General features: G+C 40.9%; 1 protein-coding gene across 5 annotated transcripts in view; it reads right to left on the minus strand.

Annotated features, from left to right (window-relative positions):
* Window positions 1-19,363, minus strand: part of REPS1 (RALBP1 associated Eps domain containing 1) — an 85,004-nt gene extending 65,641 nt beyond the window's left edge. For all 5 annotated transcript variants that reach the window (XM_047733660.1, XM_047733663.1, XM_047733661.1 and 2 more), the window contains exon 1: window positions 18,675-19,363. In XM_047733660.1, coding sequence (XP_047589616.1) covers window positions 18,675-18,827 — 153 coding nt within the window. In that variant the 5' untranslated portion in view covers window positions 18,828-19,363. The remainder of the gene's footprint in view (window positions 1-18,674) is intronic.
* Between the last annotated feature and the right edge of the window lie 2,895 nt (window positions 19,364-22,258).

Here is a 22,258-nt window from a genome sequence, read left to right on the forward strand (position 1 = left end):
ACAGTGTAACCTGTCATTCTGACGTGGCACAAGTCTTAGTGGCCTGGCTAGGGAATGTGCTATCAGTGTGTGATACTGTGTATGCCTCGAGCCCTCATCTTTAGGTGGGTCTGTGGTCTTCCACCTTCAGCCAGGTACACTGAACTTGAGTGAAACTGTGCTTTATTCCATTTTATAAAAGCAAGTATATGCTGTAGTGCCAAGATATCCAAATTCTACCATAATTTCTTTACCTGCCCACCAATTCCTAGTTTTGTTTCTCGGTAAACTTCTCATAGTCACTCTGCTATAAAAAAAGAAATGGGGGGAGGGAGGAGAAGGTTGTGAAAGGGATGAAGGGAACTGGCAATGTTGGTCAGCAAAGCACCAAAGTCAGAGCTCAGAGAATTCTGTGCTATTTGTTCCTGTTCTCGCCACCTCCTCCTCTTCTCTTCTCATGCCCAGAATGTTGTCTGGGGTGGGCAGAGAGAGCACCCAGAGTGCTGGAAGAGGAACATCCAAGGCTTCAAGCTTCACCACCCCCACTTTTTACTTCCCTGCGTGAGGAGTCCAGACTTGCCTTAATCATCATCCCAATCACGTCTATGAAAGCACAGCAATAAGCAAGGCAAAGCAACGGCCTTTCCCGAAAAAGCTAGCTCCATTTTCTAAACATCTACTATGTGCTTTTGCTGCTCTAGACATCATGAGGTCACAAAATAAAAGAAACCTGGATTTTATTCAGTTTGCTTACAATACTGTCGAGATGTAAATCTATTGGAAAAGCAGCTAAACAATGACATAAATGAGCAAAGAGCAACCTAGTGCGAAACACATACCAAAGTGTGGGTAGGAGACAAATTCAAGTCTCAGATTGAGGGTGAGGTTGTTCAAATTAGATTTCCAAATCTACAAAAGCTAATTCATGTTCTGAAAAAGAGGGAGTTCCGACGGAAGTTAGGGGAGGGTACTGCAGATAAAGAAAGTAGCACGATGAGAAAATACTGATACAGAACAAGTAACTGAGAAACAGAAAACAGATTTGTTGGGTGGGAACACACAGTCCATGTTAAGAGAATAATCAGAAACAAGACTGCGAAATGTGGGGGTGAGTTGGTAGGTAACTTGAAGGCTGGTAGACAGGAATACACAGATTTGATAGGTCTATTGCTGGGCCAGGCATTTTATGAGAATGCTACACTTTACCTCCCAAAGTGTCAACTAAATTAAATTAGAAACTACTAACATAGCTATTTCCTTATTTAGATTGTCTACCACTTCCTGTTTATTGTCAAATTCAAAAATTAGAAATTTTACCTCTGAAGGACAGAGAAACTTGTGAGCTTACTTCTAAAGTGAACCATGATCATCTTTACAAATTAAGAGAAATGCCCCGAGTTGAGGTACAGTGCCTTAAAGAAAAGTTATTAGTATGCGTGCTCACTTTATCTGATTCGACTCACCTGAACAACTTCAAAAGTATTAACTAGCATTCTCAGTGTAATTGAAAGAACTGAGCGACCCAGGCATCCTTGTTGTTCGAAATTTTTAAAATAGTATGGTAAAATCATGACATTAGGCTAGGACCCATCAATGTACTGATGATAAATGAAGGCCTGAAGTGTCAATTAACTAATGCAGGAGGTTTCCGATGCCTATCATGAACAGGGATGTGAGGGAAACAAATAAGGATAAATTAATATTTGCTCTCAAGTTGCTTGCCACTTATCAAGCAAAAGATATACATATGAACAGGAGGCTGCATACAAGGCGTATGCAAATGCAAACATACAGAACAGTGTGGGAAAACTATAGAAGGATTATCTTGTTGGGATGATTAGGAAAAATTAAGAAGCAGGATGTCAAATTAAAGCAAAACAAAACAAAGCAGCAGTAGTATATTATAAAGTTTCTGAATTATTATTGCAAATATGTCTCTAGTTCCATGGAAAACAACAGAACATTACAGAGATTTCTTGATGACTCAGATTACTTAGATAAGTATTATGTTTGGGATAAAGATTATAAAGGAAACCAAAGGACTTTAAAAGATGAGTTAGTTTGGGGCACCTGGGTGGTTCAGTCGGTTAAGTGGCTGCCTTCGGCTCAGGTCATGCTCTCAGAGTCCTGGGATCGGGTCCTGCATCAGGCTCCCTGCTCCACAGAGAGCCTGCTCCCTCTGCCTGCCGCACTGCCTACTTGTGCTCTCTATCTTTCTGTCAAATAAGTAAATAAACAAATACATCTTTTAAAAAAAATGAGTTAGTTTGCATATTATCTCAATATAGAAATGAACTCATCATGAGAAGGATTTGTTCTGGATACCAAGGAAGAATAAATAAAATCTCAGTAACAATGTGGAGGATGTACAAGAAAAATCCAGTCAGCGTTAACCAAGAGTCTAAATCAAAAAATAGTTTTGAAAGTAATATACAAACTTGTCAGCAAGTAATCTCTCACTCTTATACCTCCGTGAAACACAATACTGAGTTTTGTAGCATGTGACAGACTACTCTTTTCCATGACACACTCTTTTATTTCCTTGCTTCTCCGCTCATTTCCCTCCAAAACCCTAAGCAGCTACCTCAGGCTTCCTCACTACCTTTCTTGTACTCTACAAAGTCATCCTAGCTGATCTTTTACATATCTATGGCATAAGCCACTGCCTCTGTTTTAAGGAGATCCAAACCATGTTTTCATAAACTTTCTCCCAAGTTTCAGTCCTCTGGAGCTAATAAGCAGGACCTCAAAAAAGTCAGATGAATGAATGTTACCCAGATTTCCTAGAGGAGATCTTGACTAACTTTGCTTTAGCAAATAAAACAATCTATTACGATGTTCTTTGTTTTTATATAAATGTTTTACATAAAAATCGTTTTGAGTTGTATCCCTTTATTTTTAAAAAAATTTTTATTTATTTGAGACGGGAGAAAGAGAGCACAAGCAGAGGGAATAGTAGGCAGGCAGAAGGAGAAGCAGGCTCCCCGATGATCAAGGAACCTGATGCAGAACTCGATCCCAGGACCCTAGGATCTGACCTGAGCCGAAGACAGACTCTTAACTGACTGAGCCACCCAGGCATCCCGTATCCCTTTATTTTAATAAAATTATTAGTAAACTTAGCAGACTACTAAAAATAATCAGTTATCTAAATAAATGTAGCATAAGAACCTATTTTTAAGTTTTATTTGCAAAATATTTGAAGACATCTGCCTGAAAGACATAGGCAAAGAGGACTTGCAGCTGTTAGATTCTTTTTTTTTTTTTAATATTTTATTTATTTATTTAACAGAGAGAGATCACAAGTAGACAGAAAGGCAGGCAGAGAGACAGAGAGAGGGAAGCAGGCTCCCTGCCGAGCAGAGAGCCCGATGCGGGACTCGATCCCAAGACCCTGAGATCATGACCTGAGCCGAAGGCAGAGGCTTAACCCACTGAGCCACCCAGGCGCCCCCAGCTGTTAGATTCTGAATGGACTCACACTACTAGGGGCAGACTGCAAGCACATATGGGCCTCTCAACATGGTCTGTAAAAGTCAAATAATTTCAAAGAAGAAATGTGGGGATTTAGAGTATTTTAGATATGTTAGAAATCAAAGACATGAACATGGAAGTGGGATAATAAGTATTAATCATATAAAACTTAGAAAGTAGAACATAGTTCTTACAAACAGGACTACTTAAATCTTAACTACCATTTACTAGCTGTGTGATCTTGGAGAAGTTACTTACCCTTTCCGTGTCTTCATTTTAAAAACAGGGATTATAAACTGTATCCACATTGAGAATTAAATGAATTAATACTAGTAAAGGGGGCAAAACAGTAGCTGGCATATAGTTGGCACTACACAACAGTATGTGTTATATTGTTATTATTTTATTATTATTACACTATTAAAGTTAGTGATAAGCAAAAATGCTTCTGAAAAAAAAAAAGATAAATTTATGCTTGCTCATTCAATAAATATTCATTCAACAAATATTTACCCAAAAATGTGTCTGGGATACAATCATGAACTCAACAGGAACAATTACCCTGCTGGAGTGTTGGAGCTTAGGAGAAAAGATTTAAGTTTATCAGAAGGGCAGGAGCCAGGTCTCTTTCACTCAGCTCTAAACACTCAGTGCCCTGGATGCATACACTGGTGTTTAATAGTGATTCCTGAATTAATGAATAATGTTATTATAGAATATTAAATAGGAAAAATATGTATTTTGAATATTCAGTGAACAGGATTCAATAGTACCATCCTCTAAATAAAATCGTATAGCAATACTACAGCTATAGGGTTATTGACCTTCAAGGAATTTGTTCACAAATCTTTAAGAATTCATTAATTCTAGAGAATCATAAAATCATACATTTTCTTATTAATGAAATGGGAATAACAATACCTGGCAGGCTTATTATAAGGATTAAATGAGATCTTGTGTTAAACAAGAACCACAAAGCTGCAATGAGATGCTGATGGCAACTCGTAGGCTTGACTATTCTAGCTCAAAGAGTCACTCCTCAGCTAAGATGCAATCACACTATGTATGGATGACTGTGGGGACTGCCTGCAAATAGCTAGCAAACCCTTTAAATTAAACATGCAGGGGCGCCTGGGTGGCTCAGTGGGTTAAGCCGCTGCCTTTGGCTCAGGTCATGATCTCAGAGTCCTGGGATCAAGCCCCGCATCGGGCTCTCTGCTCAGCAGGGAGCCTGCTTCCTCCTCTCTCTCTGCCTGCCTCTCTGCCTGCTTGTGATGTCTGTCAAATAAATAAATAAAATCTTTAAAAAAAAAAAAAAGTAAATTAAACATGCAAATGATTCTGGGTTTAGCATCCAAGGTTCAACTTTTTGGAGGCTATACTAATTTCAGGGAAGTGTTATACTTCCACATCCACCTTGCCTTGCTCATGGTCTCAAGAATATTTCAAAAAAACTCTGAGGTCTTAAGTGAAAATACCTAAATCTCTATGACAACACTGCAATTTACCACTGACCGTGAAAGAACATTTCAAATATAATGAAGTCTGCAATCTTCATTGTTAGTGAATGGCCTCATTCAGAAACCACCATCAAGTCTGCACAAGCTTTAAGGCTACCCAGCTGTTACTTACTCTCAAGCTTTGAAATCCCTACGGAATCTTGCTAACACAGATGGACTGAGCATGGCATCTCACTGAGCACATCCAAAATTCAGCACAATGTCTCCCCACAAAACTATAGAATCCTCCTCACTTCTTTATTTCTGTTAATGGTTATCACCATTCTGTAAGCTACATAAACCTTAAAATCATCCTTTATTATCGTCTTTTGGTGGTATACTGCATTTCAAAAGGACAAATCCTCTAATTCCATAGTAAAACAGTGAAACAAATGGCATTACTGATAGGATCAAAGGATTGGGGCAGTTATTATTAACTTCATGCAACAAAAATAATAAAAGATATAAATCTAGGCTTAGAAGAAATATGGAGAGATTTCTGCTATTAAAGCCAAGATCCTGGGGCGCCTGGGTGGCTCAGCGGGTTGGGCCGCTGCCTTCGGCTCAGGTCATGATCTCAGGGTCCTGGGATCGAGCCCCGCATCGGGCTCTCTGCTCAGCAGAGAACCTGCTTCCTCCTCCCTCTCTGCCTGCTTGTGATCTCTCTCTGTCAAATAAATAAATAAAAAATCTTTAAAAAAAAAATAAAGCCAAGATCCTATAAATTTTGAGTATTCTCATAAAGCAGAGCTTGTCTGAATGAAACTTATTTGATCACCCTCTTAGAATCAGGTACTTTGCTGCATGTTTACACTTCACTTTGGTATTACGAAAACGTCTGATATTATCTGGTATTATCCTCAGTCTACAAATGAGGAAATGGGAGTCTTCAAGAGAGGTTAAGTTACTTGTTCAGGGTAAGAGAGTTAATAAGTACCAAGCAGAGATTCAAATCTAGAATTGTCACATTCCTATTTTGACTATACTGTACTCAATACTTGTTGACATAGAATATTGTAAGGGTGTTACAATTAAATATTTTTCTATGAAATACAATTAAGTGCCCTAAAAAATACAAATTCTTTTTTTTTTTTTAAAGACAGGGAGCGAGAAAAGAAGAGGGGGCAGACAGAAGGAGAGGGAGAATCTTTTTTTAATTTGTATTTTTTTTTAAAGATTTATTTATTTATTTGACAGAGATCACAAGTAGGCAGAGAGGCAGGCAGAGAGAGAGGGGGAAGCAGGCTCCCCGTTGTGCAGTGAGCCCGATGTGGGGCTCGATCCCAGGACCCTGAGACCATGACCTGAGCCGAAGGCAGAGGCTTTAACCCACTGAGCCACCCAGGCGCCCCAGAGAGGGAGAATCTTAAGCAGGCTCCAAGCCCAGCAGAGCCTGAAGGGGGGGCTCTATCCTACAAGCCTGGGATCATGACCTGAGCTGAAATTAAGAACCAGATGCTTAACCAACTGAGCCACCCAGGTGCTCCAAATATGAACTCTTCTAAATCAACTATTAAAAAATACAGTATCAATTAACACTTGAGTTTAAACAAACCTCTGATCCTTCTAGTCATAAATGAGACATGAAGAAAAATCAGTAATACTTAGTTTCTGGCCAACAATTTCTCTTTTCAAGGATATAGAGATATCTATCTCCACATACAACATTTGACATAATTATCCATGGACAAGAAGCAATAATCACTCTGAGGACAGTATTTTTAGTTATTTTTCATCCAACACAGTATATCATATGATTGTGAGGATTGGGTCTCATATCTACTTATGCAAACTCAGCCTGGATACAAAAATTCAGAAACACAAAAACACCAAATCAGCACTTCAAAGTAACATTAAAAGCTTTTAGCCAATGGAACACCTGGGTGCTCAGTCTCTTAAGCATCTGCTCAGGTCATGATCCCCCAGGGTGCTGGATTGAGTTTCGCATCAAGCTTCTTGCTCAGCGGGGAGCCTGCTTCTCCCTCTGCCAAACGTTCCCCCTGCCTGTGCTCTCACTGTTGCTCTCTCGCTCTCTTCGACAAATAAAGTCTTAAAAAAAAAAAAAAAAAAGATTTTAGCCTACAAAAAGATTCATGACACTGAATGAGACTGACAGTGATTATTTTTTTTTAAGATTGATTAATTTGAGAGCGAGCGAGCGAGCGAGCGAAAGGGGGACGCCTGGGTGGCTCAGTTGGTTGTGCATCTGCATTTGGCTTGGGTCATGATCCCAGAGTCCTGGGATAGAGCCCCCTGCTCAGCAGGGAGTCTGCTTCTCCCTCTGTCTCTCCCCTGGCTTGTGCTCTCACTCACTCTCTCTCTCCGAAATAAATAAAATCTTAAAAAGAAAGAGAGAGAAACAGGAAGAGAACGTGCATGTGCACACGTGCAGGGAGGGGACTAAGAGGGGCAGTGGGAAAAGAAGAGAAAATCTTAACCAGAGTCGGCACTGAGCTCCAGACCGAGTCAGGACTCCATCCCAGGACACTGAGATTATGGCCTGAGTGGAGACCAAGAGTCCCAACAGTGATTATTTTAATAGAAGACAACCGGAAGTAGTGTTTCCTGTAGATTAAAACTACTGTTTGATTAAATTACTACTTAGAAAGTACGATTATCTCAAACTCAGATTATTTTTGAGCATTATGTTCCTGCGATTTTCCAAAAAATTAGGATATCTGAATTAAGTGTCTATAAATTCAGCATACCACTCATAGCCAACAGAAACTGCTTTTAACTTAAATTCAATTAGCCAAAATACAGTATATCATTAGTTTCAGATGTACTGTTCAATAATTCATCAGTTGCATTTAACACCCAGTTCTCATCACATCATGTGAAACTGGTCTTAATTCATTCTAAGTCACAACTTTTTCAGCTCCTTCTAAACCTATTAAATAATGTACAAAGTAAAAAATCCAGTACATATAAGACAGGCAGAGCCAGCACACAGAAAACAGTGAATAAATGTAAGCCAGAATTATTATTCCAGTACTGGTGCTGATACTGAGGTTTTGGAATTAGAACTGTATTTTGCAGATAGTAGACGGTCCTTTATTCTCATCCTACCTTCACATCCTCCACGGTGACTACTTCATACATTCCCTCACCCTGCAAAACTGTTTTCAAAAAAATTTACAGTTTTGAGGTATACTTTATATACCATAAAATCTAACCATGGGTAAGTGCATGATTCACAGAATTTTAAGAAAATTCATGGAGTCGTGCATCATCATCACAATCCAATGTCAGAACTTTACCATCACCCCAAATGTTTTCCTCCAGTGTTTCCACTCCTACCCTGGCCTTAGGTAACCACTATTCTGTATAGGCACATACTCTTTTGTATCTGGCTTCTATCACTTACCATGTTTTTTACATCAATCTTTGCTGTAGTATTTTGTAATTTGTTCCTTTTTTTTTTTACAAAATCATGTTTCACTGTATGGAGATACCATGTTTTGTTTACCCATTCACATTTGATGGGCAGCTAGACTGCTTTCCAATTTTTGACTGCTGTGAATAAGGCTGCTAACAGACATTTACAATTCTTCATTTGTAGACATTTTCATTTCTTTTGGGTAGATCCCTTTGAGTGGAACTGCTAATTCATATGATAAGTTTACGTGTAACTTTTTAAGAAACAGCCAAACTGTTTTCCAAAATGGCTATACCTTTTACATCTCCAAGAGCAGTGCAGAAGGGTTCCAGTTTCTCCACAATACCATGTAATGTCAGTCTTTTTAATTATAGTCATTCTGGTGGGTGTGATAACATCATTGTGGTTTAATCTGAATTTCCTTAATGACTAATGATGTTGAACACCTTTTCATATGCTTATTGGCCATTTACACTGTCTCCTTTGGTGAAATATCCATTAAAATCTTTTGCTCATTTTTATTGGTTTTTTCCTTTTATTATGGGTTGTAAAATTTCTTTATATATATATTCTAGATTAAAGACCTTTACAGTGTTTGTAATATGCAACTACTTTCTGCCCATCTGTGGCTTGTCTTTTTACTTTCTTAAGTAATCTCTGAGGTGCTAAAGTTTTTAAACATTTTAATGAAGTCTAATTTGTCAGTATTTTCTTTTATGATTCATGCTTTTGGTGTCATCTAAGAACTCTGCCTAACACAGGGTCATAAAGATTTTCTCTAATGTATCCTAGAATTTACAGTTTTAGATTTTATAATTAAGTCTATGATCTATTTTGAGAAAATTTTTGTGTATGGTGTGAAGTATATACAACAATATGTCCAAGTCCATTTTTTTAAAACATAAAGATATCTAATTGTCTGAGCACCATTTGTTGAAAAGACTATACTTCCCTCATTAAACTTTCCTGGCACTTTTTAAATAACCAGGTAATCATAAATAAGGGTTCATTTCTGGATTCTAATTTCTGTTCTATTAATTTTTGTGCTTAGTCTTTTTTAAAATTTTTTTTTTCTGATGAGCAACAATTTCATTTTAAAAAAAATATTTTTATTTCTTTTTCAGACAGAGGGAGAGAGAGAGAGGCAGGCAGAGGGAGAGGCTGGCTCCCCACTGAACAAGGAGCCAGGTGCAGGACTGGATCCCAGGACCCTGGGATCATGACCAGAGCCAAAGGCAGACACTTAACTGACTGAGCCACCCAGGTGTCCCTCATGCTTATTAGTCTTATTCCAACCACACTGTCTTGATTACCGTATATTATAGTAAATTTTAAAATTAGGTAGGGCAAATCTCCTATTTTATTTGTTTTCAAAACTGTTTCGGCTACTCTGGGTCCTTTGTATTTCCTTATAAATTTTAGGTTCTGCTTTACAACTTCTACAAAAATACCTAGTAGGATTTTAATAGGGATTCTACTGTATCTACAGTTAAGTTCAGGGACAACTGCCATCTTAACAATATCAATCTTCCAAACTATGAACACAGACTGTGTCCCCATTTATTTATTTACAGATTTTATTTATTTGAGAGAGAGTAAGCAAGAGCAGGAGGGCAGAGGGAGAGGGAGAGATACTCTCAAACACACTCTGCAATCAGCATCGAGCACAATGTGGGGCTTCATCTCCCAGGCCTGAGATTGGGAACTGTGTTGAAACCATAAGCCGGACACTTAACCAACAGTGCCACCCAGGCACCCCTTCTTATTTATTTAAATCTTCAGTATCTCTTAGTAATGTCCGTAGTATAAAAATTTTGGTGCTTTTTTAAAAGAGATTTTATTTTTAAGTAATCTCTATATTCATTGTGGGGCTTGAACTTACAACCCCGAGATCAAGAGCTGGATGCTCTACCAACTGAGCCATCCAGGTGCCTCATCTTTTGTTAAATTTGTTCCTAAATATTTATTCTTTTTGATGCTACTGTAAATAGATTTTCTGTTATTTTCATATTCAGACTGTTCCCACTACTAAACTGTTAATCTTGTCTGAGTTTGTAAAAAAAAGTAGAAACTGTGAAGCTAGACTGTCCTAATTTTCCTCTACTGAACCTATGTACTTACTTGGTTCTATATCCATGCTCTTCCTCCTTCTCTCCTTTCAAAATTGAGGAAGGGAATCCCTCTTCTGTTAAGACCATCCTGTATAGCCAGGATTCTGAACAATCCTGCTTTTTCAATACTCTCTCTCCTCATCTTCCTTTCTTCCCTTGTTAATCTTAACTGAAATCATGCTGCAGTATTTTTAATACTCAAAAAAGTAACAAAAAGAGAATTCCTTTATATCCTCATATACCTCCAGCTTCTACCCCTTGTCTATTTTCTTCCATCTGCAAACTTCTTTAAAAAGCTATCTACACGCCCTATCCCTAATTCCTGGGCCATCCGGTTTCCCTCAAGTCACTCTAATCTGGCTTCACCTCTACCAGTTGATGAAACTGGCTCATCAAAGTTACTGATAACCTTTAGACTGCCAAACCAACAGCCATATTTCTGCCCACATCTTCTCAACCTCTGGGCCAAACTCAATACAGTTAACTATTCTTTTCTTGAAATACTCACATTACTTAGGATCCATGACATAATCCAATATACATCCCTAATTTCCCTACAACCACTGTGTCCTTCTTGGCCTCCTTCCTAGAGGCTTTACAGTTTCCCCAACTTAGAAATGTGCTGCACTCCTCAGGGTTCTATTTCTAGTCAATCCTTCTTTCCTCTCTATAGTCTCTTGCTTCTTGTCCTCCCTGATTTCATCTATTTTCATGGCTTTGAAGTATCACTAATAATACATTGGTAATCTTGAAACTGACATCTCCAAGCCAAGTATCTTTGATCCTCTCTGGTAGAGGCCTACCCGACAATCTTAAAGGATTCTGAGAACCTATGACCAAAAGAAACAAAAAAACTTCTGAATTTACCATTACCTCTCCACCAAAAAACAAAACAAAACAAAAAAACCTCTCTTCTATCCATACGATAATGGTGACTTCCAGCAGTATCTCTTGAGTTCTCCCTTCTCTCCCTTATGCTCCATACCCAATCCATTATCATGTCCTCCTAGTTTTGCTGCCTCAAGAAATCTCAAATATGTCTTCTCCTCTCAATCCCATTGCCACTTCACTAATCTAAGACATCATCATCTCCTATCTGAATTACTGCATATCCACTGCCAATCTGTTTGTCCCGTATTCTCTTCTCTACACAGCAGGGTAATCTTTAAAAAAACGTAATTCAGATGATGCTACTCTCTTACTAAAAACTCTTCATAATTTAATACCCAAACTCCTCATTGCTGTGTACAAGGCCCTGCGGTATGTGGTCCCTACCATGTCCATGCACCCCCATCAAGGTGCTCCAGCTTCTCATTTCCCCAGGCACATTAAGCCCTTCAAGCTTCAGGCCTTTCACATGCTTTCCCTCTCTGTGAAACATCTCATTCTCTCTCCCTTATCTCTGTCCATGTCTCCTCAGAGGAACCTTCCCTTACAACTAAGTAGGTCCCTAGAGTGTGCAATGATTTATATTAACCATATACAGTTCATTTAACATCAACATTAATGTTAACATTAACATAATCCATGAAGGCAGGAAAGATTTCTGAGTTTTTACCACTGCTATAGACACCCACCCCTGAATAAAAATACACATACACACATATATATACACACACATACAGGTGTATATTAAATAGTGGCCATCAAGAAGTAGTCATGAAAATATACAAAACTGACTTAAGAAAGATGTTACATTTAGCACTTCACAGGTCCGCTCTTCTTCAAAACTTTAATATAGAGGTTCATGGGATGTGCTTAACTAAACTGGAGGAAGGCTAGCAACCTCCGATTATAGGCACAATTTTGTGAACTGTGTTTTCTAAGCAGATGTCTAGTATGTGCACCAGAAATTCAAAGGAAACTGCAATCCAAAAACATTAGAAGATACATAATCTAATAAATGGCTTCATCATTTAACAAGGTAGACTCAAATTCAACAAGAAGTCCGTTCTTGAAATAAAGATACAATATTTTCGGGGAATGCCTGGGTGGCTCAGTCAGTTAAATGTACGCCTTCGGCTCAGATCATGATCCTGGAGTCCAAAGACTGGACCCCACCTAGGGCTCCCTGTGCAGTGGGGAGTCTGTTTCTGCCTCTCCTTCTGTCCCTCCAACCCCACCTTGTGTTCTCTGTCTTGTCCTCTCAAATAAATAAATAAAATCTTAAAATATATATAGTATTTTTTAAGACCTAAGTCTTATAATTTACTAAATCTCAATGAAACTTAGTGTATGGTATGAACTTAAAAAAGATTTCTGAGCCAAAGTTATTATGTCCTGATTTTTATGTCATGCCTATATACACAACCCACCAGACATGGATTCTTTATATAGAAGTAAAGGAGGGAAAAGATGAATGAAGATACACCTATCATAGGAAAGGCTATAGAAGATGAAACATATATGAAGGAAAAGGAGAAATGTCAAGTCTTATCACCCATTTCAAATTTTCACTGGCCAAATAGCTGAAGATTTAGGAACCATGGACCTTACAACCATTTAATTAGTTCCTGCTCATGTGCGTGTGTGTATGCACCTGTGTATATACACACATGTATATATACACATATAGTCACTTTAGCATTCCAGGCTGAGATTTTCTTCAAAAGAATGTAACAAATCAATGTGTTAAAACCATGGAGCAACTAATTTCAAGACTGTGTTCTGTTCTTAAAGGTGTGGCTGGCTAGAAGGGCCATTTTGACACTATAACACCTTTGAAAAACCCAATCCAATCACTTCTGGCTGTGAGAAGAAAAATCCAAGACATTAAGTGATCTGTTCAAGGTCACAAGGCTAGCTAAAGACAGGACCAGAATTTGCCTCCCATGTTTAGTGCTCCTTATTACCAGCCTCTCTCTTACAGCTCCATCAAAATCCTAAGCATGAGTTCCCCAAATACCAAGACTCTAACTCTGGACTATTAATTTAAAAGACTAAAACTAGCATGATATGATATAGGAAAAAGAAATTTAAAGATTTTATTTATTTATTTGACAGAGAGAGATCACAAGTAGACGGAGAGGCAGGCAGAGAGAGAGAGAGAGAGAGAGGGAAGCAGGCTCCCTGCTGAGCAGAGAGCCCGATGTGGGCCTCGATCCCAGGACCCTGAGATCATGACCTGAGCTGAAGGCAGCGGCTTAACCCACTGAGCCACCCAGGCGCCCTAGGAAAAAGAAATTTAAAAAGTAAATAAGACACTACAAAAAGCCATTAAGTAGGACTTCTCTCACAAACAGTATGGTGTTTTTCAATCATGTACAGAAAGTATCTGATTAAAGGCAAGATTATTTTTGTAGTTTGTTATAATTATTTTAGTGATTCAGAAATTACAAATAAGAAATCACTACCTCAAAATAACAAGCCTGACATTTACTTGTATTACATTTATAACTTTCAATGAACAAATGAAGCGCTGCTTCCCTATTTTAATATTATCACTAATGAGTAGATCTTATAATTGAACAAAATTAGAAAGACAAAATGGTTTCTATTTCACTGTTGTCATTTTTCACCCATTAATGTGTTACTCAAATATTCTACCAAGACGTTGTTCAACATAAATGACCTTAAAGATTTCTTGAGCTTCATGAATAGGTGTACATTGGTTATAACCTTCAACGAAAGAACTGTTAGTACTAGAATCTTTTATCAAGCTATTATGCACTCAAAGTCTATATGAAGTTTTAAAATATTTCCCCAAATGGAGGCTTTAAGTAAAAGCTAAGAAAACATACTCATTAATGTAGTAGCATACCTTCCATAATCTTAAAAAAATAAATTATTTCTGATTTTTAAGTCAATAAATATTTATTCTTTGCTTAGCAAAGGGCAAAATTCCTCATGATTAAATTCTATGAACCAAATTTTTCTCCGCCCAGTCCTGTTCCTCTCTGCTGTGGAGCACAATTCTATAAAGCTTTAGTTCATTCACTTTGTCTATTGACACACTGTCTCCAAAACAAACCTTCACACTCAGCACCAGTCTTACTCTACTATTCCAAAATCAGTGTAATGAATATACTTCAAAATGTCTGTCTGACAGTTGTAATGTAAATTGTATCTCTGTATGCACAGGATACCAACTACAAGATCTTCTTCCTATTTCTCTTAAGTGGCTGTGTCTCAAGACAGCATCATACATAAAACTATTCACTATGCAAAGAGGAAATCCATACATAACTCAAAATCAAACAATCTTAAATCTCTGCTCTTCAGAAGAACTATGGGCAAACCAATCACATGAACAGTGAAAGGGAAAAGCTGAAAGGTAGCAAGGAATAATGGTAAAGGAGAGATGCTTTATTTACTAACAAATTATTTAACTTCTCTGGCTATCACATTCCTGTTAATAAATAAAAAATAATACCCACTTCACTGGTTCTTGTAAGGATCAAATGAGTTCTTGCATGAAAATGACTTGCTCAGTAAAAGGCACATAACACGCACTCAATAAATGCCAGCTCCTTCCTCCTTCAGTCCTCAGCCCTCTGTTCTTTGTTCTCTATCCTCATTCCCCCAGATGACTCAGCTTTCTCATGATTTTTATTAACAAATGCTGAAAACTACTACATTAATCAAAGCCCTGATGTGTACATGCATGCTCACAGTGTAAGCAGCTGTCCGTCCCCTAACCCTGAGATACTTGGGTGAGAAAGGCAGAGGAAGATGCCCAAAAACCTAAATTTCACTGTAAGAACAAGTACTCGGTGTGGACAAATGTCCATGAGTTTCCAACTATCTCCTAGAGACTTCCACCACCACCTCAAAATGCGGGAAATCAAAGTCGCCAGAATCTTTTTTAAAATCAGGCTCTCTTTCTGCCCCTTTTCTAAGTGGTGAGTGGTGTCCAACAGAGTCCAATCCTTGCTCTATTCTTCCCTCTAAGCATCACCCAGGCCATCAAGCCTACCTAATTTCTAGCCTCATTTTCGGTCTCACTGTTACCACCAGAGTCCAGGCGAGGATTTCTCAATCTCAGGACCACTGGCGTCGGACATCTGGGCCCAGATACACCTTTGCTGTGGGGGTTCTCCTTGCACTGTAGGATGTCTAGCAGCATCACTGGCCTCTCTCCCTAGACGCGAGTAGAACTGCTTCCCTCCCTGCAAGTTATGACAATCAAAAAGGTCTCCAGACAGTGCCAAATGCCTCCGGGGAGACAAAATCATCCTCCCCACAATGTCCCCAACTCCTGCATTTGAGCACCATGACCCAGTTCCTCACCACTTCATAAATGCAACAGAGAATGGATCCCCAAATTCATCTCCAGCTTCTTCCCTCTAACTCCAGTTGCACTGATCTCCTGAAGGTCCTGTACAGCACACCTTTTATGAGTCACTTCTCTTAAACTACACCTCCCTGTTACCTTTACAATTAGTTCAAAGCTCTCCACCCAGCCTTGATAATCTGGCCTCAATTAAACACTATTCAACAAAGCACCTCACAGAGTGTCTACCCAGCAGTCCTTCAGTAACTCAGACCTGTTCATCCAGATCTGTTTCCTATTCTACAGCTGTCACCTGGGTCTGGATGCCCATTACCCTGCAACCATTGGAGACCACTGCACGAGCCTCCTTCCGCTAACTCTACCTTTCCTCACTCTAGGTCAAAACCAACAAGTTTCCACTGCCTACTGAAATATGAAATCTTCTGCGTGTTCTTTAGGGTTTTTCTTAATATAATATGGTCTCTTTCTAATTCTATGTTCCATTATCCCTAAGACACACTCCAGCTTCAGCAAAACCTATCTGCTACTCCTTGAAAAGGCTCCTACACTTTCTACCTTCTGTCATGTTTTCTGTCGGGAAGTCCTCCATCCCACTGCCCTCCCTCCACACTAATTTAAAGTCCCATCTCAATTAAGTCAAAGACACTTTCCTGTTCATACCTCCTTCGTACCTCTCCTACACATTCACATGGTATTTTATGTTACACGTGTGTATCCGGGTAGTTTACAAGGTCCTTGAGAGATTCTCACTCCTCTTTCCATGTCCTGCAAATGCCTAGCCCAGTTAAGTAGCTGACTCAATACACTCGAGTTGACTCAAATGTTCCTCACTTAGAAAGCAACAGGCGGCTGTGTTTTCAGACAATCCCAAACACGCTTAAGAGACCTAAATCCATAGTCCTCTTTTGTCTCACATTTTATGTCTTAGGCAGATTTTTAAGTAAACTGCCTTCAAGATACCCAAAATACTATTTAGTATATACTACTCTAAGAGTTCTGTTTCAGGGAGGTACTAAAGCTTCTAATTCGTAACTGAATTCTGAATATTTATGCTATGTAAGCCCTTTCTTTATATTGAAAGGCAACCAGAATTTATTTTCAAATGTTAACAAAACTGAGCAAAATGTAAAAATAACTTGATTAAACATATGTCAAGCAAAGGTTAATTAATACTGATTTGTCTATCCTAAATAATATGCTAAAATTCCAAAAATCTTCTGGCACCATTAAAAAAAAGTAATAAATTTTTTTATTTTATTTCAACTCCTCCCCACCCCAAAAACAGAAAGGAACTAGAACTTGAAAAGTTTTGCCTTAATTTTAGTTCCTAAATAACTTGAAAGTATGTTTTCAATTGCTAGGAAAAAGGGCAATAAGCATTAATGAGCACGTTCTGACCAGACCTCTAAAAGTCTAACTCCAAAGCCATATGAGGTGAGCAAAGGACCCCACACAGTCACCACCATTCTTAGCTGGGGTCAGCAAACTACAGGCCCGGTTTCATGCGCCCTTGAGGTAAGAATGATTTTTACATTTTTAAAGGGTTGCAAAAACAAAAACAAAGAATACTGGAGAGAGACTGTGGCCAGTGAAATCCAAAACATTTAATCTCTGTCCCTTTACAATAGCACAAAATTTTGAATCTCCCACAGGTTAGTATTTAAGACACCCAACTTCTCCTCCCAAGATTTTTAAAAAACCAATATAAAACATACAAGATTATGCAAAAGGGCAGAACTCATTCAACTAAGTCATAGTTAATGCACAGGCAAGTTCTAAAACAGAGAGACTTCTGTGGACATTTTTATACTTCCAGAATTTTTGTTAGAAGGAACCTGCCTGACTCTCATTCTTTAAATGACCACATCTGCCCTTTAAGAGTGGAAGTGCCTGGCCCAAAGTCCCACTGCTAGTGAACAAGAAAATGGGGTCAAAGACCCGGGGCCTCAAAACTCCTGATTCAGTGCTCTCTGCAGTATACTACATTATACCCATGCATATGGCTCTAAGTTTTGGAGATGTGGGTAAGTGGCTTGGATCACTGTAAAGATGAAAGCTTAAAACCTGTTCCTAATATGCTGTTTAGATAGACTAGCAACCATGAATCATTAAACAGAGTAACAACAATGTTCACTACATACACTAGATAAGAATTTCTAGGAAACCTCCTTTTTTAAAAACAGATGTGACAAAGCTCAAAATTTACTCTGCTTGGTTCTCCCTCTAGTGCTACAGATCGGAGTTAGGCAAATACGCACGTTTGACTTCCAGCTGCTCAATACTTATCTCCCAACCCGAATCCACAAGTTCCACCGAATGTTACCGAATGGCAATCGAAAACAGTCCAGTTTACATCAGCCACACTAACTACAAGTTCTTTCCATACATATCTACTTGCAAACTACTAGCTACAAATTCAAATTTCTGATCTCCCTAAGAATTCAGCTTCCTTAAGAAAATTGCTTCTTCGAGTCCTACACAACCCACTTTGTGGCGTCTGCTGGCTAATTCAAGAATTAAAAAAAAAAAAAAAAAATTTACCTATACCGGTAACTTTACTACTCTGCAGGAACCGAAGAGTCATGTTATACACACCAGGATCTAGGATTCAAAGACATGGTCACAATCCAAGATCCTTAATCTGAAGTTGCTCTTCCAATGCTGAAAAACACATTCTCAGGGGCAGCCGAGAGATAATGGACTTGGTCCCTTCAGATTTAATACACACACGTCCGCCCCCCCCCCAACCCCCACCATGTCCCTGCATGACTTTTGTCCTCTAACAGCGACCCCTCCCCCTCGACCGTGGCGCAAGTCTGGGCCGCCCGAGCACCTGCGGCCCCAGCCCGGGGGCACAAGCCCACAGCCGGCTCTGCTGGAAACGGCGCCCACCCCCCACCCCCGGAGGCGGACGGCCCGAGGCCGGAGCCGCCGGGAAGCTACCGGTCGGCGTCCGGCAGAACCCAGGACGCGTCCGGAGGCGAGGGCGGCGGCGTTACCTGGAGGACCACGTCGTTGGGCAGCTGCGCGGCCCGAAATAGCTCCAGCACCCGCCCGTTGGCCGCCACCTTCTTGGTGCTCTCGATGTCGCAGTAGGAGAAGAGATCCGAGTAGTATTTCTGCTCCGCATCGCTCAGCGTTAAGCCCTCCATCTTCGCCTCCGGCTCACGGCCGCCCCGCCCCGCATGCAAGACCTGGGACCCGGCCCCACGACCCCGGGACAGCGGGGGCTGCGCGCGGCCCGGCTTCCTCCTGACTCCGCGAAACCGCGGGGAGCCCCAACCCCGGCCTCACGCGCGCTGGGGGCGCCCGAGCAACAGGGCCCGGAGGTCGCGAGGAGGGGGCCCGGCGGGGCTCGGCGCGCCGCCGCCTGCGAGGCCCCGCGCAGTCCCGGGCTCGGCTCGGCGAGGCTCGGGCTCCGGCTCGGTGGCCGAGGGGAGGGCGCGGGGAAGGAGGCGGGGGCCGCGGCGGCGCGAGGCACGGGCGGACTCCGCCACCGCCCCCGCCGCGGGTTCGAGTCTCCCCGGCTCCCCGCAGCGTCCCCCACCCCACAAGACTTCCCGCCTCGGCTTCCCCTTCCGTCCACGCCCCCGCAGCGGCGGCACTTCCCGGAAAGTTGTGAGGCTGCGAGTCTAAAGTTTCGGGGGATCTGAGCTGAGCGTGGCCGCCGCTCCGCCTCCCTCCGCCGCCATTTACTGCGCCCCGGCCCGGCCCCCGACGCGCCCGCACCAACACTGACAGCGGCGGCCGCGCTCCAGACCCGGATGTGAGGCCGGGAGGAGAGAGCGCGAGAGGGAGAGAAACACCCACCGGGCTGGCTCGGCCGCTCCCGGGAGAGGGGGGCCGCAGCGCCCCCTGGTGGCCGGAGCCCCGAGGCGGAAGGCCGGGTGGCCCTCGAGCCCGGGGGGGGGGGGGGGGGGGGGAGGCGGAGGGAGAGGAGGAGCTGGGACCCCGGGGACGTGAGGACTAGGGGCCCACAGGAGCAGCTCTTTAACACCAAGGCAACTTACATACCCGTTGCTGTTTAGATTGTTTCGAAGCTTCTGACACTAAAGGCTTAATAAACATTCATGGAAAGAGGAACATTGTTCAGGTTATTACTACTGTATCTGTTTGTACCTTCTAGATGTCAGATGTTACTGAGAATAAATGCAATATTTCTGGGTGCTCCAAAGAACTATGAACATTCAGTCTATCTGGGAGCTCTCATAGTGACACTAACATTAAGGCTTAACTTCCACTCTTGTTCCAAAACATGTTGACCTGAGAAACGAAATTTGCTGAATAGAGAGAAAAACTGGCAAAGTTCTCTTCTATGTACAAGGTCGTCCTGGCCACCGGGAACTTAGAGCCACAAATATATACCATCAACTTTGTAACCTGGTGTGGGCCCTGGGCCCACATCATTACAGGTTCCCAGTCCTTTACCCGTAATTCCAGAATCAAAAAACACTGAAAACCCAAAAGTCTTTTAGCAGCACTTTGGCAGCAAAACCTGCCCTGTTTCATTTGGAGACAAAAATCTTAATTCACATGAAGCTATTTATAGTCTTATTTGTGCCATGTAGAGTCAATCTTTACTCATTTTACTCCAGACCTTAATGGGATGTTAGTACATAGTTACAGGCTTTTATTACCTTTATTACCTTTTAAAAATATATATATTTTTAAAGATTTTATTTATTTATTTGACAGAGAGATGGTGAGAGAGGGAACACAAACAGTGGGAGTGGGATGGGGAGAAACAGGCCTCCTGCTGAGCAGGGAGCCTGACATGGGGCTCGAATAAAGGGCTCTGGGATCATGACCTGAGCCGAAGGCAAACATTTAACAACTGAGCCACCCAGGCACCGAAGATACTTTATTTTAAATAATTTTTTACCTTTCTTTAAAATATAGATAGATACACACACACGACTATGGAGCTGTAAATACCTTCTAACTTGATCAGTAGCATTTTTGGTATAGAAAAAATATATATATATCTATATGACATATATATATATATATATATATATATATATGTCACACCATTAAGCTCAAGTTGCCTCATCTCTGCTGCAGGTAACCAGACCCCACAGAGGGCTCGTCTTCCAAAAGCGTAGATAGGAGGAGCACAGTGGGTTAGGGATTGGATCACAGCAGTCTTCAGAGGGGAGCCTGGGTAGTTCAATGGGTTGAGTGGCTACATTTGGCTCAGGGGATTGAGTCCCGCCTCTGGCTTATCGTGGAGCCTGCTTCTACCTCTTCCTCTGTCCCTCTCATGCTGCCTCTCTCACAAATAAATAAAATAAAATAAAATTTTCTTTTTCTGCATCTTTTTCTCCACCACCTTTCTTGGCCTTGAAGGTCTTTCCTGCCCCAGGGCCTTTGTTCCTGCTACCTGAAATACTCTTCCCACAGACTTTTGCATGACTTGTTCTCTCACACCATTCAGGTCCTTGTTCATATGTCACTCACCCCAGAGAGAACTTCCTCTCAACACTTGATGCAAAACAGCCCTACCACCATGCTTTATCCCCCCAACTCTGAATTATTTTTCTTTATAGTCCTTTTCACTACCTGACATTCAAGTATACACCTGTTTACACTTTTAATAGTTATCGAGTGCTTACTATGTTTCAGGGACTGTTTAAAACTTTATGCTAATTACCACATTAATCACAACAATCCTATGAAGTAGGCACTTAGTATTTTTATTGGACAAATAAGGAAACTGAGTTAAATGAGTTAAATAACTTACAAGTCACATTGTTATTAAGTGCCTGGATCTGGGATTTAAAACCCCAGGAAATCTCAACTCTGAAATAGCTGTTTTATAGAGCTTTTCTTACTTGTTTATTAAGTCTCCCCAACTACCATCCCTGTATTTACCAGAAAATACTTGCTCATTGCCGTGGCTTGAACACCTAATATCTGGCGCATAATGCTCACCAAGAGTTATTTGTTGTATGAATGAATGAGCAAATGAACTAATGATGTGATGAGCCAATCAGTACCCTAATCTCCTAATTTGGCTCCCTTAATTCCAGCAACCTCCAACCCTACTCCTCTTTAGCAACGTAAAATACTTGCAGGATTGTTTCCCTTTCAAGTTCTGGAATTCTAAGATTTCCTTCTCAGTCCATAAGGTGCTATCCTTTTACTCTCACTTCCCATTCCTTGAATAAACCTGGTCCTTCTAACCTGCAGGTTCTTATCTCCCAATCCCAACACATATTTCATGCATTCAAGGGTACATTGAGCACTTTGGACCAGTACAAAACTGCACGATTTTGTCCTTGAGATCATCCATCTAGGGACCTCCTAGTCATGACATGTCAAGGACACCAGGCTAGCACCCTGGATTCCCTCGTGCATTGTCCTTCCCCACTACCCCTTGCCAGATGCTAAACTCGAACTGGCTACAACATGTGAGTTACTGGACATTGTGGAGGACTCTTTCTGTGGTTCCGATGTTCTGTGAGGCCTTCCTGATGTAATAGGGTAGAGTGGGAATTTTCCTGTTGATGAGCAAGGCCAAGCAGAGAACAAAAAGTTGTCCACACCACATGAACCCCTACCTGGAAGTGTTTACTTAGAA

The sequence above is a fragment of the Lutra lutra genome, chromosome 6 (genome assembly GCF_902655055.1).
Source record: "Lutra lutra chromosome 6, mLutLut1.2, whole genome shotgun sequence".
Taxonomy (NCBI): Eukaryota; Metazoa; Chordata; class Mammalia; order Carnivora; family Mustelidae; genus Lutra; species Lutra lutra.